This window comes from Danio rerio, chromosome 5 (genome assembly GCF_052040795.2).
Source record: "Danio rerio strain M-AB ecotype USA chromosome 5, GRCz13ab, whole genome shotgun sequence".
In the NCBI taxonomy this organism is placed as follows: Eukaryota; Metazoa; Chordata; class Actinopteri; order Cypriniformes; family Danionidae; genus Danio; species Danio rerio.
In genome coordinates, this window is record NC_141025.1 from 55,380,443 (window position 1) to 55,393,686 (window position 13,244).

Here is a 13,244-nt window from a genome sequence, read left to right on the forward strand (position 1 = left end):
ATATGACTTTAGTATATTCTATTTAACTCTATTTATATTTATGATTACTATTAGTAGTAGTAGTAGCAGTAGCAGTAGCAGCAGCAGCAGCAGCAGCAGCAGTAGTAAGTTTTCTTATTCTAATTTTCGTCTTCTTATTATTATTATTATAATTTTTTTATTATTATTATTATTAATTTGACATTTATTGTCATAAATAACTGATAAACCCACACATAAATCTTTGAAGTTACCTTGGCCACCATCTTGGGAGAGTCTTTCTCTGGAGCGCGTCTGTGGGTAACTGGAGTGATGGAAATGTTTGCAGAGTCTGATGCATGTGCTGCTTCCTCCTGCTGTAGGTTCTTATTACACACGTCATCCAGCACCACCTTCACACAGTGCGCCATCTGAGGAATGAGGTCTCTGAACGCAGCCCTCCATCCAAACTCAAGACACACAACCTTAAAGTAAGTACAATGGATTAAAACATGATAACTCATGGATTAAAACATATGCTGCACACTTAAAAGATAAAATCCTGCCAAAATATATCAACACAACAATGCAGTCTCGGCATGTAAAAATCCTGGGTTGCACACAATTACATGTTGTTCCAACAAATTAAGTTAACTTAATAGTTTTTTACAAATTTAAGTGGATTGAACATAAATCAACTAGGTTGTCACAATAAAAACTTAAGAATCATTTTTAATCATTTTAAATTAGTAGTTTCAGGCAACGAAATGCACACTGAAAAAAAAATTCAAAGATGACTCCTTGGATTTACTAAATTTTTTTTTAGGTTAAGTGGTTGTAAACAATTTATGTGTGTTGAATTTAAACAAACAAATTAAGTTGAACATTGTTAAACTTAATTTGTTTGTTTAAATTCAACACAAATAAATTGTTTGCAACAGTTCTGCATGCAACACTTTTTTCAGTGCATTTTTTTTTTTCGAGTGTGGAGCTCTAAGATGTTTTAGGGCTTTGTTTAGTGTGCACCGATATGCTTTCTCAGCTATTACCTCTTACTGCTTGTTCAAACTACTTATGTAAAATGAGCCAAAACAACAATTCTTGAGAATTTTTTAATGTGATACTTTAATTGTTTTATGTTTAATCCATTTAAATGTGTAAATTAATCAATTTGTGTTGGGACAGCCTGAATGGATCCCTGCATTTTGTTTACAGTGTATGTAGTCTATAGTAGTTTGTGAATGTAAAGGTTTGCAGGATTTCAAAGGTTGAAGGGCAAGATAAACAGAGCGATTAGCTCACAAAAGAGAAAAAAAATGTATCATCAGTTATACTAACACAAATGTAGTCATACTTTTGTAAATATGAATAATATTTAATGTAATAAAATCTTTCATTGTATAATCTCATTGTATAATGGTTCCTTTGACCCTATAAACAGAAGTGGGATGTATATGCCGAAAGATTTAATTTCTGTTATAAAAATGTTAAGAGGATGTTGTTTGCAGTGATCCAAAAGCAAATCAGCTTTCTATGCACTTAGAAGTTGAGGATGCTTGCCCAAATATTTATGTTAAAACCAAAAGAATTATTGATGTTGATATCAGAATCAGAAAATTAAAATCAGAAATCAGAATCAGCTTTATTGCCAGGTTTGTGTAAATTTTCAAATTATATATATATAGATTAAAAGTGCTGAGGAAGCTTTGGGATCTGAAATTCAGATTTAGTATTAGACACTTGATTTTAGCATGTGCTGTAAACAGTAGTCCAATCATTACAGACTGGCCCATCTGATAAATCAGAGTGCAGAGTAGGCTCTCAAAAAGCAGGGTTTTAGAGAGACGTGATCCCTGAATGGAATGTTTCAGAAAAAAGACCTGATGCTGCAATGCAAAATACAGTACATAATGAGAATTTTATTTATTTATTTTTTTTTCAGGTTTTTGTTGTTTGTTTAGCCTTAAAATGAAATTGAACATATTGTAGTAGTTTACCAAAACATAATCTTGAACCTTTATGAATAAAATAAAATAAAATAAAAACTAAATAAAATAAAACTAAATAAAATAAAATACAAATGTATTAAATTAAAATGGACTGTTTCAAAAAGAAGACTTGATGCTGCAATGCAAAATACAGTCCATAATGAGAAATATATATATATAATTTATATATATATATATATATATATATATATATATATATATATATATATATATATATATATAACCCAGGTCGCTGGGTCGCTGGTTCGAGCTTGCATGTTATCCCTGCATTCGCGTGGGTTTCCTCTGGGTGCACAGTCCAAAGACATGCAGTACAGGTGAATTGGGTAGGCTAAATTGTCCATAGTGTATGAGGTTGAGTGTGAATGTGTGTGTGGATGTTTCCCAGAGATGGGTTGCGCCTGAAAGGGCATCTTCTGCATAAAAAACAGGCTGGATACATATATATATATATATATATATATATATATATATATATATATATATATATATATATATATATATATATATATATATATATAGATATATAGATATAGACATATATATATATAAATAAATATATATATATATATATATATATATATATATATATATATATATATATATATATATATATATATATATATATATATATATATATATATATATATATATATTAGGGCTGTAACGATACACGATATGAAATCGAAATCGCGACACTTAGATCTACGATCCTGTGTCGCAGTGTGATAAGGAAGAATCGCGACACACCACGTGACTACCTTTCCAATAACGTCACGCGTGCCTGCAAAAGTTGAGCTGATTATCACTTTTTCTTCGTTCGACATACGAGCACTGCTCCGTTTAAGCCCTTGCAATATTTAGCCTGGGAGAGCTCGCACGGAGCTCTTAGTAAGGGACCGTCTGAATGTGTCAGGAATATCAAAAACAAAACCAACTTAACCCCGCTTGAAACCCCGACAACGCCGGAAACATTGCCAATGCTGTCAAAGCGGCCGGATTTTCAGCGCATATACGTTGATTTGCTCACACTGTTAATGTGGCTGCGCAGAGAGGGATGGGCATTCACCAGATGTCAGGTAACAGCGCAAACTTTTCTGTAACCGTGCTGTGTGCTTTCTGTTTGAACCTTTGGGAGTGCTGACTGACAGGTGCGCGATGCGTGAGGTCAGGAAACACGACGAAGCTTTCAGTTAAGATGAACACAGTTTCTATAGCTATATTTTATTGAGAGATAAAGGTATATGGCTCTGCATATAATCCCTCTATCTTGCTGGAGTTTATAGCCGTTTCGCTTTACTTCAGGACGCATTAATGCCGCTCTGAAGGTCTAATCGCTGTTTTAAGTTATCCAGAGCTGTATGAATGTACAAATCATGAATATCACAATAGTATTAAATATTACAATTACAACAACACAAACAGCAACACTTTTGCACAATCGATACCCAGGTGATTCAGTCGTTTCATGAGAGGACCGCGCCTCTTCTTTTTTCCTTGTCAACATAAAGGCAGTGAGGTGCGCCTTTGTATTCGGCCCCTTGTTTAACTGCAAGGCATACTTATTTTGCGGGACGATAACGTATAACCCGTGCCTACAGACACAATTGCCAAAAAAGCAAAATGGAAGAAGAATATTGCTTGATACAGACGTGTTGATGCTGCAGCGCTTATGTTGACCTGGATCTACGTCATAAACGCAACAAATAGGCTTTACTTTTTATTTTACAGCTTATAAAGCATGTATGCACATTAATGCAATATCATATTTTAACAACAAAACTGTTTACAAAAAGTCAACATATGCGCGCGTGTTGTTGTTGTCTTTTCATCAGGCAGCGCACGCACTTGAACCGCGAGGGAGAGAGAGGAAACCATAGGCTATATCAGGACATATTCTTTAAAATAATGATTTCTATTAAAAATGTAAAAGGTTTTGTGATTATAATAATAACAGCGAGGCATTAAATGAATGCATATTTTCCGTGGAGCGGGCAATTTGAGGAAGTCTGCGATTTTTATTTGACGGAAGAAAAAAACATAGGCTATGATTGGAAAAAAGCCTATGCCGGTTATTAAAAAGAATCAGTCAGTATTTTCTTTTTATAATATAAATTAATTATTTAAGTGAAAATAATTTAGGGTAGTCCTATTTATTTTATTCATTTTATTTAGATTATTCTGCTCTTCTGTGCTAAACACTGAAGGTGCGCGATGCTCTGTTGTTCTGTTCCGCTATTAATATGCTAACATATAAAAATAAATCAGTATTTTAAAATGCAATATTTAATTTGTCGGACACAAAATAGACACGTCAATTTGTTTAATATAAAATTAATAGTAATCTGACCAGTTAACCAGTAATAACCGATTAATGAGCAGCGTTTGTCGGTTGGCAAAATTAACAAAATGAGCATCCCTACTAGCTATTTAATTTACTTTTTCTATGTAAGAGAACTTGATTGAAAAAGAATTTTCAACATGCTTGAACCATCTACACAATGGAGTTTAGTTCTGTTTGGTTTTTCAACATTATTTTGTTACAAAGAAAACAAAAGTGATATAGCTTTGGCTATTTATTTATTTTATATATGGCTTTTTATATTGTTAATAATTTGCATAGGTAATATTGTTCTTTAATGTTTAGTTTATAAAGATTTTTTAAATGTTATTTAATAAAAAAAGTTTTAAAAATCTTTTTTTTCCCCACCCCACAAAAAAAAAAAAAAAAAATCGTGATACAAACCGAATCGTGGGTCAAAAATCGTGATATGAATCAAATCGTGGGTTTGGTGTATCGTTACAGCCCTAATATATATATATATATATATATATATATATATATATATATATATATATATATATATATATATATATATATATATATATATATATATGTATATATATATGTGTATATATATATATATATATATATATATATATATATATATATATATATATATATATATATATATATATATGTATCCAGCACATTTTTATTTTTATTTTTTTATCTTTGATTTTTCTTTATATTCAAATTAATTCTGTCTGTTTTGTACAATATTTTGGCTAGTGTAAGCAGAATAAAAAGAAAAGAAATTTTGATTACAATTGAGTAAAGTTTTCAGTTATTTCAAAAGTAAAAAAAGTGCACTAAAAATCTGTTTTACAGTATTTTCCCCATCAGTGAATAAATAAGGTATCACCTCATTGCTCTGCAACACAACATCACCAGCAGCTTTGTCTTCAGTTCCTGTCACCTCCATATCATCCCTGACCTTCTTCAGGACCCCTGCATGGAAAAAGCCAAATCAAACATAGTGCATCTACAGTAAACTGTCACTACGGCCTCGCGAAAGGAAATGCGCTCCAAATCCTCCAATTTCCAGCTCATTAAAAACATTTCACGCAATACCATCTCATATGTTCCGTTAACATATTAGCATATGCATTCACGCTTTACATGGTGCCTTTGGAAAATAAGTCAATGTGTGGGGTGTCAGGGTCAGGCCAGGTCAACATATTAAACTCCAACAAACAACGATGTGATTCGCCCAGTAAAGTGGAGGAAAGAAAGAAAGCGGATGCAGTAATTGCAACAGTAAGCTTTGTTAAATTCGGAGGCTTTGGAGATGATTTGAACCCCTGATAGCTATGACCATATCTGGGCTAATCCATGGAAGGGTTAGAGGGAGGATAAGTGTGTGTGTGTGCTTGTTGTGGGGCAAATTAAAAGTGCATGCATCAAGGCCGCATTTTTCTAATCAGACGCTTCGGAAGTGAGACCCCGGGCGAGGCAATTTAGTTGAAGAAGAGAGAGAGAGAGAGAGGGAGCAGAGTCAAGCGAAGGAGGAGAGAAGCAGCCGGCATGTCACTTTTTGACCTTTAAGCCCATCTGATGAATTTCTGGTAATTAAGTCGTTTGATTGGCTGAATTAATGATTTGGATAACTGCCCTTTAAAGGCTGTTTACTTCTCAGTAAATCCAGCCCTTTTCTGCTTGTCCTGTTTTTTAATGTAACCTTTACAGAAATTACTATACGCACCAGTCACTTTCATAGCAGAAAAAATAAAAAATAAATGAAAAGAAATTTCCTGCCTCCTCGATTTGTGCATGTTTCCATATGCAAAGAGTATACGCACACACACAGAACGAGAACTGTGAAGAAAGGTAAGAAAACTCTCATTAAAAAAAGCATATGTATACAAGGTAACGCTACAGGCCACTAGTCTGGTCTCATAAGCTGCCTGTAGAGACATCGCTATTATATGCTGGAATTGGAGGCATGTCATATTTAAAGGCTCCGTCGAGCACAATATAGCTTGAGGTTTTTCCGCTCCTACGGTGACAAATCATTTCACATGTCAGATTTGGAACAGACTGTTGTCAGAAATCTTGATCGGCTACCATTTATTTACACTATGCTGATATCCCCTTAAAAACACACACACACACAACAACCATATATCTTGTTGACTGGCATATATCACATTCAGTCTGAGGGCAACATAAACCACTTATTTGCATCTGTATATGTTTTTGCAGTTGCTTCAGGGGGACATTTGCTTACTATGGATGTTTTGTTGATTACTAGAAAGTATTTGAAGGGAAAGTTTATCCAAAAAATGAAAAGTTGACAGTTGACTTTGTTTTGGATTACTTGATTCTGAGGAATCTGGCTAAAAATACAATAAAACAACTATAAAAACAATATTATTATAATAAATAAATAAACAAACAAATTCTATTTTAATATATGTAGTCATGTGATAAAGAATGCCGTTGATTTAATTTTGAGAAATGATTCCAACATACTCTCACTGGCCACTTTATTAGGTACACCTTTACTAGTACCAGGGTGGACCCACTTTTGCCTTTAGAACTGCCTTAATCCTTCATGACAGAGATTCAACAAGGTACTGGAAATATTTCTTAGAAACTATGGTTTATATTGAGATGATAGTGTCACACAGTTGCTGCATTTTTCGGCTGCACATCCATGATGCAAATCTCCCGTTCCACCACATCCCAAAGTTGCTCTACTGGATTGCAATCTAGTGACTGTGGAGGCCATTTGAGTCCAGTGAACTCATTGCCATGTTCAAGAAATCAGAGATGATTTGCACTTTATGACATGGTGCGTTATCCTGCTGAAAGTAGCCATCAGAAGAAAGCTAGACTGTGGTCTTGAAGGGATGGACATGGTCAGCAACAATACTAAGGTAGGCTGTGGTGTTGACACAATGCCCAGTTGTTACTAATGGGCCCAAAGTGTGCCAAGACAATATCTTCCACACCATTACACCATCACCACCACCACCACCAGCCTGAACCATTGATACAAGGCAGAATGCATCGATGCTTACATGTTGTTGGTGAGAAATTCTGACCCTACCATACAATATTAGCTTTTCTTTAATACTTAAACCAGCCCGTCTGGCACCAACAACCATGCCACGTTTAAAGTCCCTTAAATCACCTTTCTTCCCCATTATGACGCTCACTTTGAACTGCAGTAGATTGTCTTGACTATGTATACATGCCCAAATGCATTGAGTTGCTGTCATATGATTGGCTGATTAGAAATTTGCATTAACGAGCAGTTGAACAGGTGTACCTAATAAAGTGACCGATGACTGCACTTATATGGAGGTAAAGAAATATTTCTTAATAATTATAGCAGTTTTGCATAACAGAAACTATATAAAAAGATTTATATTGGTTAAAGTGTACCTTTAAAACTGCTGACTGATTCTCCAGCACAGTTAAGGAAACCCAGATGAGTTGCCAAGTCCTCCACTGTTTGCTCCAGCTTCAGTAAGGTGGATGTCAGCTGGGTCAAGCACCTGAGCTGATGGGAGGTGAGGCAGAAGTTTCGACTTCTTTGGGGAGGATCCTGAGGAGCTGTACAAGAACATAAGAGAGATCTGTCAAGACCAGCATATTCTGCGTTGTGGTTCTGTGGTTTATCTGTTCTGCTGGGACAATCATAAACTTCAAGAAACAGTTGAAGACACAACTCTTCTGCAAGCACTTTCTACACCACAATCATGAACAAAGGCACTGTCTTATAAATAACCAAAAATATTGTCTGTGTTTTCATATACTGTAGGTGGTCACCAAACTTGTTCCTGGAGGGTCGGTGTCCTGCAGATTTTAGCTCCAACCCTAGTCAAACACACCTTATCAAGCTAATCAAGGTCTTACTAGGTACACTTGAAACATCCCTACAGATGTGTTGAGGCAAGTTGGAGCTAAACCCTGCATGAACACTGGCCCTCCAGGACCGGGATTGGAGACCCCTGCTGTAGGCTATAGCTTACTCTTGAAAACTGGCAATGTGGTATTTCAAATACTGTTAGTTCTTATAAGAAAAAGTGCTTGTAAGGTTTGGTGCTTCATTTGATAGTTCTTTCTATAAAAGTACATTTTCGGTCAAAATGTTAACAAAAACTTGTCTGCAAAATTCAACAACTAAATTTTGTAGATGAACAGGATATTTATGCTAGTCCACCAGCTAGAATAACCCTAAACCAACCTAAATCAGGGAAAGATTAGTTCTGGACAAGTCAGATGCAAATCTGTTGAGGTTTGCAGAATTTACAGGAGAGGTTTGTGAAATGTTATCTGCTTTGTTTCAATCTGAAGATTCCAAGATTTGTTCTGCAGACAGTTTCTGGGAAAAGGTACAGAACAAACTATGAAGTATTGATAGTCCCAATGAGCACAGTTGCTTCAATCATCTGTAAATTGAAGAAATTTGGATCCACTTCCTACAGCAAGTTGCCTAGGCAAACTGAGCAATCTGAGTAACCAGGGGAGAATGGCCAGTAAGGTAGATGACCAAGAACGGCAAGAACAATGGTCACTCCAAAAGGACTCCAGTGTTTCTCTGAAACCTTCCAAAAGAACAACAACCTCTGAAGCACTCCCCCAATCAGGCATGTGCGGTAGAGTGGCCAAACTTGCAGACTGTCAAAAGGCACCTGGAGAAAACAAAAATCTTTGGTCTAATAAAATAATAAAATGGCTCTTTGTCTGGAAGAAACCAGGCGGCACGTATCATCACCCCAACAGTGAAGCATGGGCATGTTTTTTGCTGACAGGAACTGGGGGGCTTGTAAGGGTAAATTTACATTGAGGTTAAGATCAATGCAAATATGTACAGAGACATCCTTGATGAAAAAAACACTCTGGACCCTAAGCACACAAAGGAGATAAAAAAGGTGTAAAGGCTATGAGACAACAGTAGATATCTTTTAGTGGCCCAGCCAGAGCAGACCCTTAAACCTGATTGCACATGTCACCCATTGAATGACATGGGTAATGGAACTTGAGAGGTACAGCAAAAAATAATGTGAGAAACTGTGCCAAGCTATAAAATCATGGTAAAAAAAAACTTGAGTCCAAGGTCCTTTAACGAAGTATTGAGCAAAGGCTGTGGATATTTATGCACATGCGTTTTAATTTTTTTAAACAATATTGCAAAGATTTCAAACAAATTTCTTTAATTTTACCATTATGGGATATTATTTGTCAAGTTTTGAAGAAAATAATGGATTTATTTCGGTTTGAAATAAGATTGTAAGATAGCATTCGTTCATTCAGTTTTAGGAGAGAACCCCAGACTTCTCTCTTCCCAAACAATTTCTCCAGCTCCTCCAGGGGGATCCCGAGGCGTTCCCAGGCCAGCCGAGAGACATAGTCACTCCAGCATGCCCTGGGTCTTCCCCAAGGCCTCCTTCTGGTGGGACATACCTGGAACACCTCTCTAGGTTAGCATCCAGGGGGCACTCGAAACAAATGCCCCAGCCACCTCACCTGACTTCTCGATGTGGAGGAGCAGCGGCTTTACTATGCGCCCTGCCACCCTGCGAAGGAAACTCATTTCAGCCGCTTGTCACCTTATCGTTAAGGGTGTGCCCTGCCACCCTGCGAGGGAAACATTTCAGCCGCTTGTCACCTTATCGATAAGGGTGTGCCCTGCCACCCTGCGAGGGAAACATTTCAGCCGCTTGTCACCTTATCGATAAGGGTGTGCCCTGCCACCCTGCGAGGGAAACATTTCAGCCGCTTGTATCTGTGATCATGTCCTTTCGGTCATGACCCAGGGCTCATGACCATAGGTGAGAGTAGGAACATAGAGTGACAGACAAATCGAGTGCTTTGCTTTTTGGCTCAGCTCCTTCAGATGCATTTTGGCAAATTCCAGGCGGGGAGTGGCTTCTGTCTGGCCACTCTAGCATACAGGCCTGATTGGTGGATTGCTGCACAGATAGTTGTCCATCTGTAAGGTTCTCCTCTCTCCACAGAGTGGCCATCGGGTTATTGATCACCTCCCTGACTAAGGCCCTTCTGCCCAGATCACTCAGCTTAGATGTCAGTTGGCGTTTCTGTGTGAAGTTTGCATGTTCTGCTCGCGTTCGTGTGAGTTTCTTCTCGGTGCTCCGGTTTCCCCCACAGTTTAAAGACATGCGGTACAGGTGAATTGGGTAGGCTAAATTCTCTATAGTGTATGAGTGTGTATGGATGTTTCCCTGAGATGGGTTGCAGCTGGAAGGGCATCCGCTGTGTAAAACTTGCTAGATAAGTTGGCGGTTCATTCTGCTGTGGCGACCATGGATTTATAAAGGGATTAAGTTGAGAAGAAAACATATGAATGAATGATGAATGGAAAAATTATGAACAGAATTGGTGACTAAGGGCAGCCCTGCCCGAGTCCAACATGCACTGGAAGACTTATTGCCGGCAATGCGAATTAAACTCCTACTCTGTTCATACAGGCCCTATACACTATATTCTATATGATTTGTAAAAAATATATATATATATATATATATATATATATATATACAGGGCCGGAGTGGGACTCAGCCCTGGAGTTTCAAGCCTCAGACCGGCCCACCTCAGTTCACGACTGACTATATTAAAATAAGGTCATTCCAATTCAGTTTCTAATTACACTATAACATCTTTTTTTGAGAAAACAGCTGCTTTAGAACTTCAAATGTTCAACAACCCTAACAGTATTATATGTCTTAACAATAAAAAAAAAAAAACATAATCAGACGAGGATCAAACCCGGGACGGCAATGTCGAAATCTAACGTGCTAACCACTGGACCACAACAGTTGAATGTTGTAAAGTGACTCATCTGAGTTATATCATCATTTTCCTGCAGGCTGGATAATGTAATAAGAGCAGAGCTGCGGTAAAATAATGAATAAGAAGACTGTGGTCAAGTAAATAAATTAACTAATTTAAAAAGTGTGACTAGTGAGAGCAACAGATTCTGTAGCTAGGGACACCGGCCCTAGCGGCCAAAAAACGGACCGGCCCACAGGGAATTCTCCCGGTCCTCCCGATTAGCCAATCCATATATAAATATATATATATATATATATATATATATATATATATATATACTCTTGATATATATATATACTCTTGATATATATATATATATATATATATATTCTTGAAATTAATACATTTAAACAATAGTGGATACAGCATCTGCCAGCAATGGCTAACTTGATTCAGTCAAACTTGCCTACATGGGACCACCATGGAAATTTGACCAGATCTGTGTTGCAGTATGATTGCTAAAAATGATAATTTTGTTAACATCGCATTTAATTTTTCATTATGCGTTTCTAGATATTGAAGGCATATTGAAGGCTACACCGAAGGACATTTCCAACAAGATGCATGGCACACCGTAATCCGAGATTGCACATTTCACACATAAATAAAATAATAAAAGCTGAAAGACTTTGTGAATGTGCATTTGACACCAGGGGGCTATGAACCGTGGCCTCGCAATCTACACCAATCCCACAGAGGCTGTAAAGTTTCCTCTCAAATCTACAGTCAAACATTGCTGGGCACAAACTTTCTCCTGTAACCCGCCGATGACCCTCATCTCCAGCGTGGCTCTCCCATTTCTGCAGCTGCCAAAGCCATCACCCAGGGGATGTTCCGCATTAGGCCTGAAGAATGGGCCGCGGAGAAGAGGGCTGCAGTATTTTCAGACACTTCGACAAATACTTTTGTGTGTGCTCTTAAATGACTTCCTCTGACAGAAAAGGCATTGGGGAGTGGATCAGGAAGGCATTAGCCCCGGCTATGAAAGCTCCAGGAAGACTGAGTGGGAAAGAGCTGGAGGGAGGGGAGAAATATAAGAAAAGGAGAGCCAATAATTGCAACAATATCGCCTCTGGATTCTAACGCCATATTGTCACTTTGTTATCACCAAGCTGACAATATGACAGCGATCTTAAACTCTCATTTCTATCCACTTAATCAGCCACAAACTGTGAACAAACTGCGGGGATCAAAATTAAAGAGCAACCTACAATTTCTTACATTTTGAGGTCACTGCTTTGTCCTATTCTAAGTTAAGCTACTGTAGGTGCACACAGAATCTGTGTCTGCAGAAATCCACAGATTTCCTCCGATTTTTGTGTAAATATAAATGCATTCAGCTTTTTATACTAATTTCAGTAATAGTCTTGAAAAATAGACAAATGTTTTTATTATTTTATTATTATTATTTATTTTATTATTTATTATTTTAGAAATATGAAGAAAAATTTGCTGTACTTTAGTATATCAGAGACTTAATTTGTTAATCAAACGAGTGCTTCTAAATAGATTTGCATTTTAAACCTTAAATAAAAGTAAAAAAAAGTTACAATTTTTACGTATTGTTTTTCTTTATTTATATTATTTATTATTTATACTTTTTTGTTGCTATACACTACGTGACAAAAGCCTTGTCGCTTATCCAAGTTTTAGAAACATCAAATAATAACATGTCTTCTAGTTGATCATTTGGTAACAAAAGTGGCTTACATGAAAGGCAAAGACCTCTAGAATACGCTTATTTTACGAAAATAAAAAAATGATCATGCCTTGATTTTTAATGATTTAATTAGGACAGTAAGGTCTGACTTTGCTTAGACAAAAGTCTTGTCATCTAACCGAAATAAAGTACAGTATAGAATATAAAGTCAGGGTGCAGTGGAAAAATAATTAACATTGAGCTTGGAGGACTGCGTCCATGCATCTCTGCAATGACTCAAATAAAAAATAAATTAATAAAGTCTGGAATGGCAAAGAAAGTGTTCTTGCAGGACTCCCAGAGTTTATCAAGATTCTTTGGATTTATCGTCTTTTTTTTTTTTTTTTTTTGCTTTTATTTTAACAAAACAAAACAACAGAACAATGAAAACAGATTACAACCAAATTCTAAACATCACAGCATCATCACA

General features: G+C 36.6%; 1 protein-coding gene across 1 annotated transcript in view; it reads right to left on the reverse strand.

Annotated features, from left to right (window-relative positions):
• The window catches only part of si:ch73-280o22.2, a 203,660-nt gene that overhangs the window by 140,085 nt on the left and 50,331 nt on the right, over positions 1 to 13,244 (reverse strand). The window contains 3 exon segments of the mRNA XM_087254122.1: positions 234 to 443; positions 5,174 to 5,259; positions 7,702 to 7,872. Of these exon segments, the coding sequence (XP_087110248.1) occupies positions 234 to 443; positions 5,174 to 5,259; positions 7,702 to 7,872 (467 nt within the window).